The sequence below is a fragment of the Fusarium proliferatum genome (genome assembly GCF_900067095.1).
Source record: "Fusarium proliferatum ET1 genome assembly, contig: FPRO_scaffold001, whole genome shotgun sequence".
In the NCBI taxonomy this organism is placed as follows: domain Eukaryota; kingdom Fungi; phylum Ascomycota; class Sordariomycetes; order Hypocreales; family Nectriaceae; genus Fusarium; species Fusarium proliferatum.
Window position 1 is genome coordinate 494,394 of NW_022194790.1, and position 23,257 is coordinate 517,650.

At 47.7% G+C, this 23,257-nt stretch overlaps 8 protein-coding genes across 8 annotated transcripts; 6 read left to right on the forward strand and 2 right to left on the reverse strand.

Annotated features, from left to right (window-relative positions):
* Positions 1-514: 514 nt before the first annotated feature.
* On the forward strand, positions 515-856 carry FPRO_01959 (uncharacterized protein; the record flags this gene model as incomplete). The annotated part of the gene is made up of 1 exon (XM_031225683.1): positions 515-856. One exon carries the CDS (start codon positions 515-517, stop codon positions 854-856), a length of 342 nt encoding a protein of 113 aa, XP_031074514.1.
* An 814-nt stretch (positions 857-1,670) lies between these two features.
* Positions 1,671-5,010, forward strand: FPRO_01958 (uncharacterized protein; the record flags this gene model as incomplete). The annotated part of the gene is made up of 5 exons (XM_031225694.1): positions 1,671-2,113; positions 2,168-2,885; positions 2,939-3,042; positions 3,132-3,319; positions 3,386-5,010. The coding sequence occupies 5 exons, from the start codon at positions 1,671-1,673 to the stop codon at positions 5,008-5,010; spliced, it is 3,078 nt and encodes a 1,025-aa protein (XP_031074515.1).
* Positions 5,011-5,837: 827 nt separating this feature from the next.
* FPRO_01957 (uncharacterized protein) lies at positions 5,838-7,649 on the forward strand (the record flags this gene model as incomplete). The annotated part of the gene is made up of 1 exon (XM_031225707.1): positions 5,838-7,649. The coding sequence occupies one exon, from the start codon at positions 5,838-5,840 to the stop codon at positions 7,647-7,649; it is 1,812 nt and encodes a 603-aa protein (XP_031074516.1).
* A 450-nt stretch (positions 7,650-8,099) lies between these two features.
* FPRO_01956 (uncharacterized protein) lies at positions 8,100-9,596 on the reverse strand (the record flags this gene model as incomplete). The annotated part of the gene is made up of 2 exons (XM_031225718.1): positions 8,100-8,757; positions 8,806-9,596. The coding sequence occupies 2 exons, from the start codon at positions 9,594-9,596 to the stop codon at positions 8,100-8,102; spliced, it is 1,449 nt and encodes a 482-aa protein (XP_031074517.1).
* A 2,308-nt stretch (positions 9,597-11,904) lies between these two features.
* FPRO_01955 (uncharacterized protein) lies at positions 11,905-12,864 on the forward strand (the record flags this gene model as incomplete). The annotated part of the gene is made up of 1 exon (XM_031225729.1): positions 11,905-12,864. One exon carries the CDS (start codon positions 11,905-11,907, stop codon positions 12,862-12,864), a length of 960 nt encoding a protein of 319 aa, XP_031074518.1.
* A 174-nt stretch (positions 12,865-13,038) lies between these two features.
* FPRO_01954 (uncharacterized protein) lies at positions 13,039-14,605 on the reverse strand (the record flags this gene model as incomplete). The annotated part of the gene is made up of 4 exons (XM_031225740.1): positions 13,039-13,782; positions 13,828-13,983; positions 14,035-14,499; positions 14,549-14,605. The coding sequence occupies 4 exons, from the start codon at positions 14,603-14,605 to the stop codon at positions 13,039-13,041; spliced, it is 1,422 nt and encodes a 473-aa protein (XP_031074519.1).
* Positions 14,606-15,644: 1,039 nt separating this feature from the next.
* On the forward strand, positions 15,645-18,217 carry FPRO_01953 (uncharacterized protein; the record flags this gene model as incomplete). Its single annotated transcript, XM_031225751.1, has 3 exons — positions 15,645-15,947; positions 15,998-16,417; positions 16,466-18,217. The coding sequence occupies 3 exons, from the start codon at positions 15,645-15,647 to the stop codon at positions 18,215-18,217; spliced, it is 2,475 nt and encodes an 824-aa protein (XP_031074520.1).
* Positions 18,218-19,025: 808 nt separating this feature from the next.
* Positions 19,026-19,898, forward strand: FPRO_01952 (uncharacterized protein; the record flags this gene model as incomplete). Its single annotated transcript, XM_031225762.1, has 1 exon — positions 19,026-19,898. One exon carries the CDS (start codon positions 19,026-19,028, stop codon positions 19,896-19,898), a length of 873 nt encoding a protein of 290 aa, XP_031074521.1.
* Positions 19,899-23,257: the final 3,359 nt, after the last annotated feature.

A 23,257-nucleotide genomic window follows, 5' to 3' on the forward strand; every position in this document is an offset into this window, starting at 1 on the left:
ATCGGTAGATGAGAGATGAGGGCTTGAAAGAGAAGAGGCGGAGCAGGAAATCAGTGGAGAGGCGTTCCTCTTTATTGACCAATCAGATGGCTTTTACTCTAACCATAAGACTCAACTGCAAATAACAAATCTAGCTAATAACCTAGACATTATGCCATAGTGTTTGACCAATTTGCTACAGCACATAGCTGAGGGCCCATGAAATCGTGACAAGTGACCTACGGTGTTGATACCCACTAACAGAGGGCGTAGACCCAGGAACCAGTCAGGGAGCCGTAACACTTGAGAAGGAGGCAAGAAACTGCCAACAGCAGAAGCACGAGGACTCTGAATCATTGATGCGAAATACACCAAGGCACCTAGCCTAGTCAAAGACTTTACTAAATTTGTCCTAAAGTATCCTAAGTTATCCTGCGACGTCCTCACTTCATTTAAATATTTTCTGACTTTAGGGTTCTGGTTCTTTTATTATACTCGCCTCAAACCGTGGCCTGCATCAAAGAATCACTTCGCCATGGAACCGTCAACTCTACTTCAATGTCCTGTTCTCGCATCCGTTGCTTATCGCATTGAATCCTCTACCAATGAAGATGGCAACATGGATAAGATAATGGAGATGATGACTGAGTTGCTGGAGGTTTTCCACCGCCTTGAGCCACTGGTTATCGAAATCCTTGCTATTTGGGACAAGACAGCTGGGATTGTCACTAAGATTGCCAAGTTTGTCAAACCACCATTCCCTGGCTCAGGGATCCTAACTGCCTGCTATCTTCGCCATCATTACGATCTCAAAGTCACGCCTCAAGAACTGCTTCAACTTTATGGTCAAACGCCGAACGGTCTGAGATTGCCCTGAACGAAGCCGAACACCGACAACCCCAGGACTAAGTTCTGTCTGCTGGAATCAGCTCTCAGCCACAAGTCTCAACTGCAAATAACACATCTAGCTCACAACTTAGACATTATAGACAACCCCGGGACTAGCGGCTCTGGTGGTGGATCTTCTCAAAGGGTATCTCTCACATTGAGTTCATCACGACGCCCTTCCAATCTGATTCCGATGCTGAAACACTTTTCAAGACAAGCAAATAAATATCAATGGACTGCATGCCAAGCTTGTCCCACTAAGATGCGAGTTAGAACGATCCAAGGTAGCCTTTTCAGTGTTATGTATCGATCTCATTATTTACATGTAGTCCCCCTCATAAACCTGTCGATCTTGCTGGACTGGAAGATCTCGATGGTCTGTATTATGAGGCTCATACCGGAATGCCTGCCAAGGCGTGGCACTTCCCATCTGCGCCCACTCGATTGGCCATTTCTTCCTTAAAAAGCAGTGGCGGAGGCAGTTCTCGTGCTCATCTCAGCCATTCACCCATTTCTACCCCGCGCAGCAATAACCAAACATTATGCAGGCAACCGTATTTCAAGGCTTTAATTGGACCACGTATACCGCAATCCGAGTTATTACATTTACAATACAGCCTCATTATGCAGTCATACTGCACTGCCACTGCTGCTGTGTCATCAACTGGTCGGAGCCCAACTTGGAACTTGGGCAGCATACCGTCTTTAAACGAGGCTCTGTGCCATTTCACCAAGATTCGACAGCTTTCCCGTTATTTCCCGCAAAAACCATATCGAAACTTATCCTGAATCTCAGTCCCAACATGGCCGAAGCTTTCGGGATTGCCGGCAGCGCCTTCGGAACGGTATCTCTAGGACTTCAGCTATTCACCGAGATATCTAAATATCTCAACAGCGTTGAAGGCCGGGATGAAGATCTTGAGCGCGCAAAGAACTATGCCCGAGACTTTCAATCATCCTTAATCGCGCTGGAAACCTGGGCTTCCAACACGAGAATCAGTGATGCCGACCTTGAAAGAGCGATCAGCCAAGGACAGGCGAATTGTGAGATGGCCATCAACGATTTGTCGAAAACAATTTCGGACTTGAAAGGCCAGGATCCTATCCCCGATAGTCGCACTTCAAAGGCCCGGTTTCTTTATGTCAAACTAAAATATCCATTCAAAAAGCAAAACTTGGAGAACTTGGAGAAACAACTATTCAATACAATAAGCATCCTGCAGTTCGCCCTAGTTATTTTGCAAGCGTAAGAAAACTGCTACCAGCCTTACTTTGAATAAATGCTAAGTCCAGCGATCAGAAGAAGCATCCATGTTACCCAAATGTCCATCCAAGATATACATCAGATGCTTGGCAATATACTCGCTCGACCTTCCGAGACCTATCGAGCAAATTGCAACAATTCGCCGGTGCATATGGTTGAGAATATCGTCGAAACAGCTGTCGACAGCGCCGTTTGCTTACGAGATCCAACGCCCAACACGCTGGAGTCCGGGATTCAATCAACAAGATATCAGAATGGTAGTTTCTGGACGATGAATTCCTTCTGTTTCTGCCGCAAGAGTTATAAACGGTGCGAACAGCGACAATGGGGCCCTTTTATCGTCGAAAAAGAAATTAGCTTCACAGACTATCATTCACCTGGGTGCTCATTTTCAACGCAGGAACCCATAAAAGAACAAACAAAACGGACATTGAAGTTTCCTATCCCTTTTTCTCAACGTCATTGGAGAAACATCAGCCAATTTTCGCTATTCTTTACAGCAGGTACCGGCGGAATGAGTCTTGGTCAACATCTTACCTGGGTTACAACGGTTGACAGCCTCCAGTCCCCTTCCTTCAGGATTGTAGAACTAGCGATGAATGTTGGACGTCTCTCTACAGATAGTGACCGCGAGGTATTCTTATGGTCATGTTCCAGGCGACTCAAGTCGTGTTTTGCCGACAAAAGCGCGTCAATTACCGATGTGGACAAATTTGGTCGATCGATCGTCGATTACGTCACATACAGACATTGTGTATGTTGTTTATATGCTCCTAACAGGACTAATACTGACCTTATCTCCACTAGCTTTTCTCGTCGGGAGAACAGTGTTTTGTGGATGAAGCTCTACAGGTCTTTTATATGATGGCCCCTTTTATCAATCCCGCCACACATCCAAAGTCAACAACAAGGTATGTCATGTCTATCAAATCAATTAACACGTGCATTTGGTGGAATTAATTCTATAGACGTAAGATCGTTAATCGCAAAAGCCATATAGTTCACCAGTTCTAGCCCAGCTTTGCCAAAATATCATAACTCCTAACTCCAAAATATCTGGCGAAATGATCAGTTCTCTTTTGTCCAGGTGTGGTGACTCTGCCGGTCAAGATTGCAAGTCTCCATTCCTTGAAAACAGTCTTCAGGAGCAGTTTCACTTAGTTAAAGACTTCCCGGAAATATCAAATTGTGAGTAGTTGACGCTGAGATTCTCGTGGCCAACCATGATTCTTAGGTACTTTCTAACCTTGATAGACCTCGAATTTGGTCAACTCAGTAGGCTCGTCCTCGTGGAGGATCAAGACAGGGTCATAGGCTTTCTGGAGCAGTATCCGTCATCTATCAATGAGATCAATCATCTTGGTCAGACCCCTGTACACATCGCGGTTCAGACTCAGAATTCGACGATCTTGAGAGTGCTTATCAATCATGCAGACCGCAAGGTTCTGAACACCAAAGATAACAACGGCCATTACGCAATTGACCATGCGATCGACGCATTATGTCATGCTCTCAAGTCTAAAAAAGAGTCGGGACCTAACGTATGCCACGGCTGCGAAGTCCTTAACTTACTACTCCACTCTGAATCGGCGATTTTTACATGTACTGTCCGACGAGCTCTGCGATTGCCGTGGCATCACAACACCCATATGTGCATAGAAGGCCAAAAGAATATTATCCAGAGTCTAGCTTCACGCAGACAGGAGCTGAAAACACTCGCACAACGCAAGCTCACTCCACCAGAAAGACAGACTTTGAAATTGTGTCAACCTGGTATTCTAGATCAGAACGCGGCTCAGACTCAGGAGTTCCTGGAGGCAAATAAATGCCATATACCGATGCATCTAAAAGTGTACGACGATGATGAGAATCCGGAGGATTCCGAATCAATCTACCTGCTTATCTCCCATGGCGACGTTGCTGAATCTGCCCTGCAAAATGGCTTCCTCATGCCAAAAACTTTATTTGATGACGTTTTTCGCTTGGTACCTAAATGGCTGGACTCTATGAATTCTGGCTATCGGAGTCAGGACTTCTTGTTCTCATCATTTATCTGTTGGCTGGTTGATCATGGGGGGGAACTTCACTCCACTGTCCCGACTCCGTGGGGCCGTACAACAGCAGCGCACTACTTCATGGCCTACCTCGGCAACAGTCAATGGTCTTTTCAGCTTGGACATCGGGTGCCTCTGTCCCCAAAAGTCTCAAGCATCATTTTTGAGGAAGATAACGTTGATGATTGCCGATGCCGATGTTCCCCGAAAGGATGCACGCCTTTGACCAAATTCCTAGCTGCCATAAATTGCTACCAATACTGGGTCTTTACTTTGGGAATTTCCGAAACCATAAGTATTGCGCTTAAGCACTTGGAATATATGTGTGGTCTTCTACGCCATATTGGCTACGACCTAGCCACGGAACGTTGGTTTGACAGCGCGGCTGTACGCCACGCTACGTTTTTTATTCTCGATCTTCGCCATACTTGTTGCTGCTTAGGTAATGGCGGTGGCTCTTATGCCACTTCTCCATTGTCGAGAGCAGATCGCCTCGAGATTGAAGAGGAAGACAACTCGCGACTGGAGCTATTTGAAAAGCTCATCATGGATTTTGAAAGGGAGCGTGGTAACTATGCTGACCTGTTATCCTTTGCACGAGAGTATTGGGCTCCTAAGATGGAGGCTGCTTACCGAGAAATCGATTCATACCTCCTGACAGAGACTCAAATACAGTCAGCTGAGGCTGCTGGAGTTGTGTGGGAATGTTATGGTCCACACATTCCAGTTGATACGGAGGAAGAAGAGGAGATAAGTGAACTGGAGAAAATGCTTAGGATGCTAGATGAAATTGCTACAGATCCTGAAAGGCCAAGTCTTTTATGAAAAAGACTAGTGCTGCGTAGTGATGTTAACTATTGTGGAATTGGCTTTTTGGCTTTTTTGTATAGCGATTGAAACTCATATTTGTTCATTTAATTAAATTATGGTACATCCAGAGGAGCTCCATGTAGTGTTGAAGAATTTTACAAAGATCCATGATAGAGATAAGCTTAACGCAGCTTTAGATGATTATCAAGGAGCACTCTTCGGATCATTTAGGATCATTCAATACTAGCAGCTGACATTTCCCTGCCAAAATTGCATCTTTCTCGTCAACTTCGAGTATTTGGCCAGGCTCAATAAGTAAGCTGGGGGAGGAGAATCTCTGGGCCTTGATTCCAAATGGTAAAAAGACTTGATTAAATCAGTATAATCTTAGCCTAAATTTGGGATACATGTTGCCCAGTTGAGATAAATGAGAGAGTGAAAAGATCTCCCATATTCGCCCAGGCACCCCTTACCTGTGCTTGGCACTGCCAGCTAGAAATCCATCACCGCGCGACGGCATCGTCTCATCCTAAGTCTTAGGGTCACGTGAGCCCTCCTTTCAACAGACTTCCTTTACTCTCGATATTTCAGGCAAAGCGCCTCCAGTCTTCACTTCTCTGCGGCAACGAGTACACCTTCGCCCTCGGCGCTTACGCCTCACAACACCCCGGCCATCTCGGAATTGTTAGCGACACTTATACTTCAATAGCCCGAAACTGAAGGATATTCTTGCAATTTACGCTCTTGTTGCCTTCCAACGAGCGCCTGCTCAACGGTGAGTTGGGTTCACTCCTCTCACATCTCCGCGGTAACTAACGTCGCTCATCACTAGCATCGCTATCATGCCTCGAGAGCCGCCTCCATGGAGAGGTGCGCGCATCATCATCCAAGGGAGAAAAGCCTCTCTCGTGAGTGAAGGAGGTGTTGCCATCGCGAATACAGTCGGAAATCTTCACGGCGGCGGTTACTTCAATGGCGAACGGCAACCCTTAGGCGACTGGGTGATCACCAGCGTCCTGGCCCGCGGCACACTCCTTTGGGATAGAGACTGCTTTCAGCCACTCGAGCACCGATTTCAATCCATGCATGAGCACCACTCTGAAGAATCCGGTGATTGTTCGACTCCACAACGTTTACTGGTCGGCTACTCTGCGTATACATTGGAACCGGTTCTTGCGAGCGCAGATGGGCCGTGTCTGAACATGTACTCGGATGTTGATGATCTTTCTGGTCTGGAACTCGAAGTCCCCTCTGAAGGTATGATCTCTCCCTCTGAGGTCATTCTCCATCATTCTCTTACTGTACCCGGAAATCTTCGAGCGGTGAAACGACTTTTGATTGAGAAGAGCTGGGAGATCGCGTTTGCTGATGGGGATATCACTGTTGAAGATGCGAAGAACCTGGCCCTCGAGTCAGCTCGGTCGCTCTTTGATGGGAAAGCTCCTGTCGTGGTGGCTCGCATCCAGCCTGCAACCATTACACAAGTTCCTTACCAAAAGACGCCCAACCTCGAAGAATGCGTCAAACCTAGTCTGCCCCATGGACCCGGAAATCGCTGCTTTCGAGAAGTCCTCCCCATCATCTTACCGCACCTTCACATCAACTATGAGCATGCGACATTTCTTTACCATGCTCCTTACATCTCCAACTTGAGATACCCACCCAGGCTTTACTCAGATCTCGCCTCTTTCGCCGATGCTCATCCCAACGACAAGTTCAATGCCACTGCAATGCTCCTCGCTACTCAACTCTGGGTCAGCATTGTGGACAGCCCTACCAAGCTGCAGGAGCCTCACGTCAAGGAGCCAGTTCCCGACGTTTCGCTGGCCGTGTTCTTAGTATACTTCGAACACTGGCTGAAGATTCACGAGCATCTTCAGTGCATCGCCTTCGCTCACCCTTTTCGAGTGATACAACTCATGTACACCAATGATCTTCTGACCGGGGATGGTTGTGCTTTCATCATCGATGAGTCTGCTGTTGCTTCAGGCCGAGTGCGTGATCTTCTTTACCAGGCTACAGTGATTGATCCCAAGATTCTTGTGGATGAACGCATGGACCTCTTTCCCTTCATGATAAATGGGACCAAGATGGTGCTCCCACAGAACGCATCTAACTATTTTCGCCTACCTCCGACTGAATTGGCGTTGCTTGGGATGCCAGATCTTCGAATCCTGAGCTATCCATCCCTATCGACCACGAACAGAGTCAAGATTGAAATCGCGATGCCCAGCGCTATTGATCAGATAGCCTTCAGCGAAATCAATCGTCATTACGTCTATGTGGGTTTCAATATGAATGATGTGACATCTCTGTTCGGAAGCAGCCTGAAGTCTGGCACTATCTGGACACATGAGTTTCAAGCGTACACATGCGGGCCAGGTCTCCCGATCGAAGCGTACATCAGGCCAGAAAAGATTGATGTATGGCCTCAAGTTCTTGATCGACGCATGGCCTGGCTTCAGACCCTGGGTGTTTTGGGGAAAGTTCGAGTTCGGACAGGCAAGGACGGTCTGCCTAGCTATCATGGCATGCCATTGGAGAAAGAAAGCCGCAATATCGACGATGCGGCTATGAAGAACATGGTAAACCGCGCACTGGAGGATCCTAGGAACAGGCTTGGGGATGGAGCTGAAAGGCATATGGAATGCTGATTCGTTCTTCAGAAGATCGATGAAACTACGAGTACACGGAAGGTGATGCTGCGATTCAGCAGTTTTGTTTGCAATTTGACTGTATGCGTAGGGATTATTTGTGGCTTAGGGAAATTACAGGGACATGTCGCGATCGAAGAGGGTGAAAGGAAATGAACGACAAAAATTGTGGTTGTGCGACTTGTGGATGTAACAGGGAATGAATACCGTCATGTTGATTGAGGCTGGCGATCTGGTAATGATCTCGATATGTACTACAATCTAGCTATCAAAATGAATGAGATACAATGCGTCAAGGTTATACCATGTTCACACCGTAACTATAAGTGTGTGGATGGCCAACGGAGTGTCACGGTCAAATAGTAAACGGATTGATTTCGCGCAGGTTGACAAGTGTTTTGGAGATAAGATGAACGATTAAAGGTCAATTTACTCTCTATGCAGCTTTAATCAGAAGATGGAGTTATCTCCACATGAGAAAACTCCTCCAATGCCATCCTTATTGTTGGCAAAGAGATCTAGCAGCTCAGTGATAGCCGCCCATAATCCACCCGCATTCATGAATAGAGTCAGTGCAATCATGACAATATTTCCCACAGTAAGCAGTCCCTTCTGCCATGTTGAGAAATAAAGACCCTTATTAAGATGCAGCCAGAAAATCGCCGCAAAGCCGTATGTAAACCACGGAATCGTCGTGGCAGCCGTAATCGACAGAATCGAGTCAAAAATAGGAATGACATTCGAGATGACAAAGATCAGGACCCAAAATCCAGTTACGGACAAGATCCATGTGACCCAAGACTTGACGCTATTATCGGTGACTTGGTGGGTTGCGCGCATCTGTCGCATCGCTGTTACGTAGACGTATTTGCAGCCTGTGTGGCCGATTGACAGGGCTGTTGCTACGACGGCTGGGAGAATGATTCCATAAGCGACTTTGGCGGGTATGGAGGATGCGGCGGAGAGGACGGGGGAGGTTGTGAGATCGCCAGCGAGACAGTAGAGAGCCACGGCCATGGCGATGTAGAAGAGGGTACTGACGATCTCAAGAACTGCGAGAGCGAAACGAAAGTCTTTTGCAGGATCTCGCATTTCGGCCATATATGAGCTATCTACAGTCAGTGTTGCTCATTTTTTCTTGGAGGATTGAACTTACGGGAATGTGAATGTACCAGCATATGAGAATACAACGCGCAAACAAGCATTGAGACCATCGCGAAACGTAGGATTTCCAACAACTTTGATCTCCTTATGCCAACCCTCCGGTGCAGTCGCAGGTCCCGAAACCGCCAAGCTGATCAAAACGATCAAACAAGCCGCCACGACACTAACAGCATTGGGAATTCCCGCCTTTGAAACAAACTTCATCGTTCTTGGTATCGACAAGATATAACACGCGATACACGCCACAAGAATCCAGATCACAGTACATGTCGCATGGCTGCTAAGCGTATTCAGCGCAACGGATAGCGTGACTGTAGCTGAAGCGACGATGAAGACAACCTGGATCATCATGACGAAGCCGGCGAAGGACTCAAACCATGCGCCACCGACGATGCGGGTCATTTCGACGATGCTGACGACATTGGGGTGTTTGCGGTAGAATTGGAGGAGTTCGTACGCTGCGTACCACGATAACGCGCCGATGCCGAGAATTGCGATTATGCCGGGGACAATTCCGAGAGTTTTTATCGTTGAGGGGAGGGATAAGATTCCAAGACCGAGTTGGTTTGTGAAGAGAATCAGGACGGTATCCCATCGTCCAAGAGTTCTGTAATTCTTGCCGCCTTGATCAAAGATATTGCCCTTTTCCTCAGTACCAGCAGGAACGGCTTGGAAATCGGCCTCATCTTTTGGTGGCTCTGTATCTGAGGCGCTGGACTCCGGAGGATGAGATGTCAGCGGTGAAGGCTCGACGGGCTTTTTTGAAAACTTCATGATGCCCATTGTGAGGTGCTACGGTCCTGCGTAGCGGACGACGTTGAATGGGGAGAGTGAATTGGGAAAGGAGGTAGAAGGTGAAAAGGAAAAGTCAATGGAAGGGTCGTGGGCAGACTTGACGTTATTAGCGGCCCGTTATTCTCCATATTATCACCCTTTTATGTTATACCCCAGGCCGAAGAGACCTCCGATCGGAGGTTGTGGCGGGAGCTATGATGTACATTTTTTGGTGGCCCGATGGGGAAGAGTGAGCTCCAGGGTCCAATTACAGGTGTAGCATTACAAGAGATGGAATTACTCAAGAGGATAGCTTGTCGTAGAGACCCCGTGGGGGAAGTGAAGCTGTTCAGTTCATTACGTGATAACCTCGTCTGTAACACAAGATAGGAAGGTCCCTTGACGAGAACTCAAAGGTAGGTAATCTCAGAAGATGCTGATGTTTTGTAGATACATCCCCGCCGATTGGTCCTCGGCCACCCCGGCAGCTCCGCCGGATGGAGCACCGGAACAGTGGGGCATTTGCCTCCGTCAAACCTTTCAATTTTGCAGCCAGTGGAGCATTACGTATGTCCGAGGATCCGGCCCTGACTCCGTACGGCACTTGTCTCCTACCATCTCGCCACTATACCCTTTTTTCCCGCTTCTGTAAGCATACTCAATTCGCTGGAATAGAGTTTTTTTAAGGTTATGTCAGCTCTTGATGCTCACAACATCTGACAGTGGAACCCCCTCGTGTTTTGTGGTTATTTCTTTTACGTAGAAAATGGAGTCGAAAAGCTGGGCATTTACATACGCGAAATCCACATTCGCGTTCCGATCGGAGGTTGACGGTGGAGTTGGGTGACATGATGAAAACTAGGATGGAAGAAAAAAAATTGCTTCTGGGAATGTTCTATGTTACGGGCCACGTGAAGATCCTTGCGTGACGCGACATGACTGCTTTGAGTTAGAGGGCGGATTGAGGTGAGGCGGGTTTATGGTTATTCCTGTAATTTAAATGTCCGAGACCGTTGGAGTTTATGCTGGAGGAGGAAGGTAAGCCGCAAAGAGCGAGATCCGTGGTCAGCGCCCTTTTGCTGCCAAGCTTGTCATGTTGATGTGAGGCGAGCGGTGGTCCGATGTTGCCTTGGCGATTTCAGCGACAGTTCCTTTCGCGCAATTTGGAGGTGACTAATCATCTTGTAATTTCCCATGCTTCATTGACGGAGATCACACGTTGGCAATACTGGAGTGGGAGCGGAATTGAATTGAGTCTCTGCAGGGTAGTCTGTGACACTGGCGATCGAGTCTGTTGATCTGATAACCTTATTTCTCATCCTTGTGGCGTTTCATACACTGCAGCAGGGAGATGTCACCATGTTACAGCGTTTTTGACGATGCAACGTTCTTGCATACGCGAGTGACCTATGTTTCGGGTTGTTGTCGTTGGTCAGTGGAATTGAACCTTGTTTGAGTTGGTACAGCTCACTACCGGACAATCGAGACATTTCTTCTCCCTCGCATGACTCTAGAATGTACCTAAAATCCGTCATCAGCCGCGAGTAGTTACCCATGTCATAGCCACGTTCTTGATGAGCATCCAAACATCAACTCAATTGGTCAACGCCACCAGACGAATATCCTCTAACTCATACGATATCATCTTGGACAGCGATCATTTTCTCTTCATTCGTATTGACCCTTAATCTGAACTTGAACAATCCTGACAATCAGGCCCTTCGATCTCGGATCAAGCCACATATCAATTTAGAGCTTCCAACATCCGAGAACGACTACTCGACAGTCCCACGGCCAATAGCAATGAGCCTCGAAAGCTAAAGGTTGCTTACGTGTCGCATCAAATATGGTGCTTAATATGACGAGTCTATAATGAGAAGAGCTTCCCCGCAGTCGATTCTAAGAAGTCAGCACAAGGATATAGAAGAATAGGTTACATCAAGAAGAGTTGCTTGTCCTACCATCTACTAAGCTTATACCATAAGTGTTCCTTTAGACATTCCCGTTAGCCATAATTGGGTATCTTGAAAGGTGGCTGCCACACGATCCAATCCGAGTGCGAATATCTTCCCGACTCCGTCAATTTCTCACGTCAGTGAATCGCACACTACGAAAAAGTTCTGAGCGGCAAGAAAACTTAGGATTTCTATCCCAAATGACAAAAATATTTAGGCAAGTTTAGTATAGTTGTAGCTGCCTATTATCTAATTATTTTTAGCACCCAAGCTCGGTCAGATGCACCGCAGACTTGCTATAAGTCACCATATCCCACCAGATAAACTAACGACATACCATCACCATCAGAACTCACATCAAAATGTCTGAACTTCCAACATACGCCAAACAAAAAGAATGGAAAGATATCCAATCTTTCCTCCCTGAACGTCTACACTTCACACCCGATCACTCTCCCACCGAGGAAGTATGGCATCACCGCGGCCACGCTCTCCATCTCGACAGATGGCGTAACCCCTCCGCCAGCGCCAGACTCATAATGCATCACGGCATGGGAACCAACGGACGCATGATGTCAATGCTTCTCGGCGTACCCCTCCACAAAGCAGGTTTTGAACTCGTCGCTATCGACATGCTGGGCTATGGCTGCACAGTTCCGAAAAAGGGCCATGTTTGGGATTTTGCGGAGTGGGTTAATATCGCGAGTGAGTTTGTGGACCATGAGTATGAGAATGATAAAAGACCTATTGCGCTTTATGGATTGAGTGCTGGGGGTGGTTTGACGTTTCATGTTGCCGGGATGAATGAGCGTGTTAGGGGGATTGTGGGCATGTGTTTCATGGATATGAGGATTCAGAGTGTTGCTGACGCTGCGTGTCGGAATCTCTTCATGAGTCGTATCGGTGCGCCGATGGGGAGAGTGATGCACACTCTCGGTCTAGGATGGATGTCGATGCCAATGTACATCACCGGCCGAATGTCAACACTAGTCAACAATCCCCAAGCTCTCGCAGCTTGTATGCGCGATAACAGCTCAGCAAACGCATGGGTATCGATGAGCTTTTTATCTTCGTTTACGACGTATAAACCAGCTAAGGAACCGAAGGACTTTGATACGTGTCCGATTTTGTTGACGCAGCCTGCGGAGGACAGGTGGACGCCACTCTGGGTGTCGGAAGCTTTTTTGAAGGATGTTGATAAGGTCAAGGTCAAGACTGTTATGTTGGAGGGGGCGGGACATTATCCGCTTGAGGATCCTGGGTTGGGGCAGATGGTTGAGGCGATTGTTGCGTTTTTGAAGGATATTGAGCAAGAAGCGTGAGGTGCCTGGATGAGGTTGAGGGGCCAAAAGAAGATTCAGACTCAGCACAAGAGTTAACGCATATGGGATATATTCATTGCCTTCACTTGTGCCTAAAAGCTAGCTCTCGGCTGGAAGCACGAGAAGAGGAACGGTTCAAAAATTATACTTTGCCTTGCCTTTCTTTGTCTTTCGTTACAATATTGTACACCCCGGTCCAATCTCGATGTCTATGTCGCTATCACCGGAACCACTATCAAGTTCTTCTTCACCTGATAATAGCAACCTTACTTTTCTCTGATTGTTCTTATCAATATCATCGAACCCCCTCCTGACCATTTTGACATCAGAAAAGTAATTCAGGCCTGGGAAATCAGTCTGATACTCCACGAGCAGCTCCTCAACTTCTTCGCGTCTGTAATCTTCCAAGGCAGCTAACGACAGTGCAAGAGGCGAAGCCACCGCAGAAGCTGCAATCGGGCGATTATAACTAGCAGCTCGGCCTAGTACAATACTCCCATCAACATAGCGCTTAGCGTCCGCTATGAGAACAGGGTCGCCATCATAGGACCGTAAAATGCGGTTCAGTATAGTAGCCATCGACAATATCACTGCGATCGCTGTATGGAAACGCATCCCCATTCTTCTCTGAAGAAACGTTGACCCAGATGCTTTTGCTTTAGCGACTGCTTCTTCAGCAGCTCTGATAAGCCTCGGATGTTCTGTTTGGATAAGAGCATACGTGCACTGGATTTGGTAAAGGTATCGATCAGGATCGCGGATGAAGCAGGACATTTCGCCCATCGTTCCGATATTGAGGCTTGCGAAGGATGTGCCGTCTCCTGATTTGAGAGGGCGTGCTGCATCGCCGAGAACTGAGAGAGCTTGCCAGAACCATGGGCCAAGTTGGATGTTGGGGTTGGTAAAACTCTCGAGGACCTGACGCCAGTGAGTACGCGAGAGGAAATAAGGCGAGGGACTTACCACGATGGAGAATATGGTTTGCATGAGCGGCTTATCGGAGGGGTCAAACTGGGACTTGAGGATGGCATTCTGAAGCAAGTATGCGAGCACTTCGTGGTGCTTCGAATTGACACTGCCCGGACCAGTGACACCACCCCCACCACTACCAAGCCATTCCTATGAGTATCCCAATTAGACTTTTGTGCCGCCGCAGAGCAGAAGACATACCTGGCAGATCGATATCAAGTAGATCGAGCACATATTATCAGCCGAAAACGCCTGCTTAGGATCCTGCATCGACTCCCTCAACACCCTCAACGCAAAAACATACTTATCCAACGCATCAACTTTTGAAGCACTCCTATCCTTCAACGGCCCAAAACCCGTTACAAACGCCGCGATAGCTGCATCGAGCGGTTTACTCGACCCCACGTGACGCGGCAAGTCTTTGACGAACCAGCCATACGTTGAAACGTCATAGCCTGGGTTATCGTACTCAAGAATATGCACCAAGTTACCCGCCACCAATGTCTTGTCATTACTCAGCGCAGAAGAAGGTCCAGCTACTGCTTTGGTGTGTTTCTTGGCAGCTTGGGTGTTTTCAGACTTGAAGAGGAAGCGCTTTACACCGATTCCTGTGCATTGGAGCTTGAGACGTGTGCATCGCGCACAAGCGGGTTTAGCCTGATCGCACTGGTTTCATCAGCGCCGTCAGATGTATCCATGTGTTGTCATGGCGTACCTTTTTCTTCTGCTTGCGGCACGCGTCGCAACCTTGAGCTTTGGGAACGCCGGCCATCGCAGGGTTCTACCTCAAATTGACAGGTTTGATGCTTTGTGTAGGTACATTATCCCCCGCTTACTCTCGCCAAGCAGCTAAACTGTTTGAGACGCGCGGCTTAATAATGATTTGCACGACATGACAATGATATCCTGCAGCTTCCACGTAGTTCCATCGCTGAGAATCAATACTATTGTATCACTGAGAAATACACCTGGATAACAATGGCTGCGATATCGACTCTCTCCAAAGAAACAATGAATAAGGTTCTCAACCCAATCTCTCGTTTCAGAAGGCCAAGACTCATCCTAACAAATCATGACGACGAATAAGATGAATCGCAGCGTACACTGCCCCATACTAACCGCTTCTGGCCTCATAGCGCGCTGATCCCAGCGAATATCTTATTAAGCTTGAATTAGCCTCCTGATCAAATTCCTTGGCTTCAACACAAACTTTGAATTACGCGTTCCTCCCTGCATAAGAATGAAAAATAAACACCGCGGAGAAATGGGAACCACGAGATTCTTCGGCACCTCGGCAGTTTCCTATTCTGAACCTCGTGTTCGTCGTTTCAGAGAATGATCAAACCAACAGCTTAACTGCGGATGATCGGCACAGCCATCCTCCCGTCCAATAGAATTGTCGGAAATCGTCATGATACGAGATGAACACCCCGGCATTTGCACTAGAATGACGACGTAGAATGGACACAGCCACAAAGGATTCTCCTACTGTCACATTTGACAGCAGGGCCAACAGAATGGTTATGCAGGTGCCTGGTCATTCAATTCGTCCGGGCAGTTTTCACCGTGGGCGCCAAGATGTTTCTAGCAGCATGCCAAGCTCGCTTGGCTTTTTGAGGGGGACGGGGGGAGTCTTTAAGGAGGGTATTTGCTGTTCTTTCTAGGAACGCTCTGCGTCGTTTCCCCTTTGGATGCTGGTGGACGTTCATCTTCAGGCTTACTTGGTTCCTGATCTCAGCTGAGCCTGTTAATCCCTCAGCTTTGCCTTGCCAGTTGGGTCTCCTTATGTTTCGCAGGTGACGCTATTCATAATGGGCATGGCGCCCCTTAACACTGTTGACCACGTGGTGGGTTCTGCTACAGCCGCTGTTGTATTCACGACGGTGTCGCAGTATGTCCCTTCAAGACGGCTGGAGCTGTGCTCCGAGATTGTCTGTTGGGCTCTTCTTCCTTTTCTTATCAAGTATACTGCTTTACCGAACATCCGGCCGTCTTCGCCGTTGTTGAATGACCCGCAAAAACAGCATCATTCATCTTTGTCCCAATGGCTCGTTGCATTGGGTATCGCAGTTGCGGCTTTTTACAGGGCTGAGAGTATGACCATTGGTTTCTACGTAAGTTAGACGGGATACTAACCCGGTGAAACTGTGCTGACTCACTGGAGCCTCTCTTGACGCCTCTTCTCCTTACAGTACAGACGTACTTTCAATCAAGCATGTCATCTGATTCAGTCCCTACCTCACCCCTCATCAGCACCATCAAGGGGACAACACTAGTCGTTGTCCTTTCAGCGTTCTCACTTTCAAATGGGGATCTTTTCGGTTCCCTAATATCGATCATATTAGTGGCTTCTCTCTTTGTTGTCTACAGTATCTTCAATCCTGACTTGAAAGTGAGAACATTATCGCTGTCATCAGTTGACATCGAGACGAATATCAAGGCCGTCGCAGGCCGAACGGTAGTCCTCCTTTTCATTGCTGTGGCTTTCCAGTCATTTGTCCTCGGACCTCCAAACAGCAATGTCATTCTCGTGCTCTTTACAGGATCAGTCAAGGCCTTGTCTTGGTTCTTTACCATTCGAGCCGTACGTAGACCTGTCAAGCATTTTGCATACGGACACTGACAAACCCAGGCACGACAAACGTCGTGGTGCATAGCTACCACGATAGGAACCTTTGCTCTCGCATGCACCAGAAATCCCTTCTCACAAACCTCCCAACTTCAAGCCTTGTCCCACGTAGCAGTCTCGACGCTCACCCTCTATCAAACAAGCCAACTCATCCCCAAACAATCCAAGGGCAGACTACTCCTTTGGTCATGCTTATCAGCATCTATTATTCCCTATCTCTACAGCGAATACATGATCCACGACACAACATCCTCAACATCCACCTCATTCACCTCTCCATCTCACCCCATCAAACAATTAACTCAAGAAGCAGCACCAATCTTCGGAAGGAAACTTAGCAACCAATCTCGAACATATGCAGCAGCAGTGAAGCAGTACAAAAAGCGATACGGCCTTGATCCACCACCAGGCTTTGAAGCATGGTTCCAATATGCCCTGAAGCACAATTCACCCATCATTGACGAGTTTGACACGATTCACAGCGCCATATCGCCGTTTCTGAAGCTCAGTGGAAAAGAGGTTTCTGAAATCATTGGAAAGGTATATAATACGCCGCGTAGTGAAGTTTGGCTCTGTGAGTTTTCGGGTAAGACAGCGAAGACAAAGTGTCAGCATCCGAGCCGTTCTTATGATCGGCATTACAGCTATATTTTTGATAAGTTGTTGTGGAACCTTCCAGGAGTTTTGCCGGATGTCAAGTTTCTGATCAACCATTTTGATGAGCCGAGGGTTGTTATACCTCCTCAGGGAGACGGTGTCGACAAAGCTATCCGACTGAATGATGTGTCGATGAAGCCCACTTGGGATGCCTTGACACGGTCTTGCCCATCACATAAGACCTATAGGGACGACCAATCTATAGTCGAGACATTCGGACTCCCTTTTGTAAAAGATCGCCTCTCCGAGTCAGATTTGTGCAAGCATCCTGAGTACAAAGATATGCACGGGACTTTCATCAGCCCAAAGACCTTTCGTCTCATCGAAGGTTTAGCACCAGTATTATCAACAGGCGCATTCTCAACAATGGGCGATATACTCTTTCCGAGTCCAGCATACGTCGAAGAAGAGTTTCAGTACAATAAGACCCATGATGTTCCCTGGTCGGAGAAGAAGAACAACCTTTATTGGACTGGTTCGACTACAGGAGGTTACGCTCTCGACGATCAGTGGCGGAACCACCAACGGCAGAGATTCGTGACTTTGACGCAGAACCTTGGGCAGCAAGAGCACACATACCTTAGGGAGAAAAACGGCGTGATCAGTACAGTCAAGTCATGGTTTCTAAACGGAAGATTATACGACGTCGGCTTCACGAGAATCTTCCAATGCGACCGCAAATTCTGCCGCGATCAAAAAACGTTCTTCAACGTCAAACCATGGGCCGACAAAGACGCAGCACTCCACTCAAAACTCGCATTCGACCTCGACGGCAACGGCATAAGCGGGCGCTACTACAAGCTCCTGTCTTCAAACACACTCCCCCTCAAACAGGCTCTTCTTCGAGAATGGCATGATGAGCGGTTGGTCCCGTGGGTGCATTACATACCCGTCAGTCAAAGCTTGGAGGAACTACCTGAGCTGGTGAATTACTTGACGTTGAACGAGGCGGGACAGAGGGTGGCGGAGAAGGTGGCAAGACAGGGGAGGGAGTGGATGGGCAGGGCTGTGAGGGAGGTTGATATGACGATTTATACTTGGAGGTTGTTGTTGGAGCTTGCGAGGCTGCAGGATCCAACGAGGAGAGGGGGAGGCTGATCTCGTCTACCTCGAGAAGGAAATTTTGCCACATCTGATAGACTTATTAAGAACCAAAGTCTTGTTCTTATTTAGAGTGCAGGTCTCGAGTTTTGTTACCCCCTTTCTTCGTACTCGCTCTTCACCCGTCGCCTCCTCCGCCATCTGTCTTCGTTAGACTCGAGGCATTAACTCGTTGGAATGATAACTTGCCTAAAGAAGAACCAACACGAGGAAGGCGTTCCATAAACATGGTCATAACTTAGGATATATTATTATAAACTGTAGAATTATAAATAAACTTGGACTACATTTATTTCTTAGTAGGATACAGGACATACACGTTTCTACCTCTAGCGTCCTATTGATGGCTGGTGAAGGTTTATCATACCTCAAGGAAACATATTCAGCAAATATACTCAAAGTTCCGGATTGGCTTTAGCTTTGGAAGACAATATGTATTTTTTCCCCCAGCTGTCCGCTTTGTACGAGGCCATCGAGCTTTTTAACTTTCTAAATAAAGGCTTAACAGTGAGGCCCCTATAGGAGGCCTGGATCTCAAAGGCAATATGTATAACCTCAACAAAAATGAGTCTTCTGATTTGCAACAGGACGATACACTTTTGTGATAATTCAATCAGTAACCTTGTTCGCAGCTGCCTGGGGTATAAGAAGCCCTCGCAACACCTGTTCCTTCCTTTCTTCTTCTTCATCATCACCTCACCAGAATCTATCATCAAAACAGCACGTTTTGCCATCAGCATCATCCCCATCAACCATTCATTTCTACAACATATTTGCCCGCTCCAAACATTCTACATTATCAATCATGGCCGAACGCCGCCAACTTCCCCTTATCAGGCTCCAAGGCGGAGGTAGCAGATCGTGCATCATCCCCGGCTTGATGGATCACTGGAAGCACTTACTCGATCGCCGCCTCGCATGGATCCGTCACCATCGCGACAATCCGAACATCAACCCTGACGTCGACACGAGCAAGTTGATCGCCGGCGTCGATGGACTGCCTACCTGCGAGAACCTCCCTCCCGAGCCTGAAGCCTTCAGGCCCATTCCGTACTCTGAAAAAGACACCAATGGCATCGAGATGAGATTGCTCTTCGAGCCTGCGAACCGTGCCTGGGCCAGGGAGCACGTCGCCCCTAAGCACTTCATCGACAACGTCACGCACATCCTGCAGCACAGAGCGGTGGCAACACACTTCGCCTGGGCCAATCTCTTCGACTGGCTTTACATGATGGATGTGCACAGAGTCATCAAGACTCTTGATCTGATGGAACGCATCATAGAGGCAAGGAAGATTTACGTCCGGGACATCGAACAACTTAAGCACTTCGCCGAGAACCCCCATACTATCACGCAGCGACGCGACTCCTTATGCATTCAGACCATGTGCCGTATCATCGGACTCGACGTCGATGATAATTTCGATTGGTTGTATCAGCAGCCGTTTCAACATATGCAGCTCAAAAGTCGTGTTGACTGGATTCGCAATGTTATTCTGCCCGCGCACGAAGCCCTTGCCTCGCATAAGCCTGAACGGAGAGCGGGAATAGCCGTCTTTGTGGGTGATTGCGTAAAGTCACTCCAGGAATCAGACCCCAACGTGAGGCTGTATGCACTACTTGACCACGAGATGATCGAGATGATGGGAGAGGTGCGCGCGGGTACACCTCCACTTTAAGTGTCAAAATAAACTTGGTAAAAGAAATGCTAAACTCAATAAAGATTTATCCTAAATTCATATAAGTTTACCTCTGCTGAACCTAAATGCGGAATCCATTGCTCCTTGTGTAGGGTAATCATGATATCAGTTTTCAACAATTCTAAACCAGGGAAGTAAGAAACTCGGGACTATGATTTCAATGGTCACAAATTCTTAGACCACTTTAGGTTAAACTTAGGCATCATTAGTATAACTTGGATGAATTGTGACGAGTTATTTATCTCACCTTGAAAGATGGCATTATCCTAGGCACCCGCGGACAGGCGAGACTTGTGACATTTTATCTCAAAAACAAACAAACTTGTCTAAACTTGGTATGGTAAGCTCTTAAACGTGTAGATTGGTCCCCAGGCCATTATTCGATGAATTCAACAAGTCTAGCCACACCGTCAAACTAGAGATCACCACTTTAGTCCATCATCAAAGCTCTATCATCCAGGGGTTTATCCGCTGTCAACGGTAGAACCGGTGGGCGATTAGCACGCGCCGGACAAAAAGACTAGCAGGATTTGGCATCTTTGACGTGCGTGAACCCTTTCTTTCACTTACGCTTTGTCGATCATCACGGACAACGACTGCACTGACCAAATACCGATCTAGTGGCGACTTCTCTTTAACTCGGTGGTCAAGGCTTTTCCGCATTCCTCGGGACGTCGGCCAACTTCGTCATTTGATGGTCACTACTGATTGAAGAAAAAAAGACTTGTGGGCTAGGTAGCTACCGCGATTCTTCGGTAGTGGCGGAGTCTGGGCTGTTTGGTCTATAGCGCGGAGGACGCCGGGGTCTAGACTGCAAAAGTGGATGTGAGATGATATTGCGATGCCTTGTAATTCTACGAGATTGTGGTTGTGAGAGATGGGTAGTGAGATCGGGTGATGTGAGAAGTGATAGGGCTGATGTTATGTTTGTACCTTGCATAAAGCTATCTATCTTGCTATCAACTAAATGCCGTGTTTGCTGCGTAAGTGGCATGAATGACGAGGCAAACATTTGCACGACACGCAAGGTAGCTCAGCAGTACGGATCCTTCACGTGTGAATTAACCCGTCGGTATTTATTAATGCCTGCAGATAAATGAGCGAGTTTTCCCCGTAAATGAAGCACATGTATCGCTCCGACAAACACGAACAATAGTAATCGCAATTTCCAACTTCCTCTTCGGAGCAAGAACTGAGATTCGCTTTTACTCTAACTAGCGCCAGTGGAAGATTCCGATTGAGTAGACCCAATCAAAGTAGCTCGATCTTCAGGTACGCGACGACACACGCTTTGCCTAGCTTCGTCTTCTTTCCCCTGTTTCGTTCTAGCCGACACCACCAACACTTCAATATACGCATCATCTCGTGTTGTTAATCTTCCAGGCGCAGGCTTACCCTAGATCTGGGTGGACACAATGAGGCGGAAGGATCTAGATGTGAAACCGCGATCTACCAGTAACGGTCCTGACAAGAATGAAAAGAAGAGATTTTTTATTAGGTGTTTTGGATTGAGATGTTGTTGTCGCATTATGATATTCTCATTGATTGACCGTTTCACGCCTAATTGTGGATAGAGCATTTACGTCTACGACCCAAGCACTCGGGTGCCAGTGACGGTGACTAATTCCCAGCGGAATTACTCCGAAGCGCAGTAGCGTCGTCCGAAACGAAGCGGTAATTTGCTTCTCCATATCCCCTCGAGCCAATTGCACGCATCCGATCTGTTGTGTGCGACGTCTCTTTTATTCCCCAACTAATCGCCACTGCCAAACCCAATCTCCTGGGTTCGGACTGATTTTGGCATTTTCCCGAGTCCCTCCCTCTCTTTCTCTCTGGTGTCCCGGTCTGTTGGGACTAGACGGGGTCTGTGGCTGGCTGGTAGTGTAGCTAGTGCAGAGACTACTGGGTGGGTGAAGTCTGAAGAGTGCTAGAGTGCACGCGGGGATAAAATCAACGGCTTGGGAAGAGGGCCAGATCTAAAAAGAATCGTGGCGTCATGTCCGAGCACTGCTTCTGGCACTGACCAGTGCGGGAGGCAATTGTCCGCGAGTGTGCCGTGTCACTTTCACTGTTGGTGTTGGTATCAATTACTGTACAGTACTCTCAAGAGTGTTGGTGAGGAACAAGACGATGCTGATTGCAGCGCTAATTACAACAGAGTTCAATCGACAATACCCTCTGTTCAACAACGACGCAAGCCACCCTCCAATGTAAACAACCCAGACGCGAAATGCGAAAGCCATTTCCAGTGCGGGCGGATTAACAGCCCCTGTATGTAAACGCCACGAAAACGCCTGGAGATGGGTGCTCAGATACGGGAGGCTCTACGCGGCCGATGCGCACTGATACTAAGCACAGTTGGTGGTGGTGGCTACGAATTGGGCCTTTTTGTTCTAGCTAGGTAAAGCAGATAAGGTGTGCATGCACAATGGGGACAATAGACAGCGAACACAGTTTATCTTCGTTGTGTGAGATTGCCTTTCCGTCCCGAGCCGCCGTCCATCGGACCTCCAATGTTACATCAGCTTTGTCTTTTGTCTTACGTGCGAGACGTCAGATTTGCAGAAATACGGGATGTGACATGTTCAATTGTGTGTGTTTCCCTTGCTTCCTGTGGAGTAATCTTGCTCAAACGGGGTTTTGGTATTGTTCGATTGGATGGTTTCTTTTTTCCTGCGGGCGGGATTGGGACCTGGCGTCATTCCAGCTGGTGAGGGCGATTATTCTCTTTTTATGAGGCATGCAAGTCTCGGACTTAGCAACGTGACGGCCAGAGAAGAAAAAGCAAAACAGTCTCAGCTGCGCATGCGCAACGGCTGCATAATGGTGCGATATATCGTCACTTTGTCTTTTGCAAAAAACTCCCTTACAGTGAAATCCTTCGCGATATTCACAGCACCACAGTGAGCAGCACAGCAGTGGAGGTCTAAGCAGGGAGAGCATCACGAAAATACTACAGATCAGATTTGGAATGGGAGGCAAACAAAAACCAGTGTATTGACTTTGATCTCCCCCAGCTTAACTTAACTCTAACAGCACCCAGGAACCTGGAATGCGGCACAGCCGCGCGTAAAGCTTAAGGTATCTCGAGTGCCGTTTGCGAAAAAAAGAAGCCAGCAAGGCCTCAGAGCGTATTTAAACAGAGTTGTGAAAAGCCCACTTGGCCTCGACGCCTCGAAAGATAAAAAAAAAAAAGTGGTACAGCGAACGGGAACGGGTCCCGGCTCGTTGGGACTCGGGGTGGAAATTGATTCATCGCATTTAATTGACTTGCATATTATGGGGGAAAAAAGCAATTATGTTTATCAATGATGCCATGCATGGATTCATCATAGGGC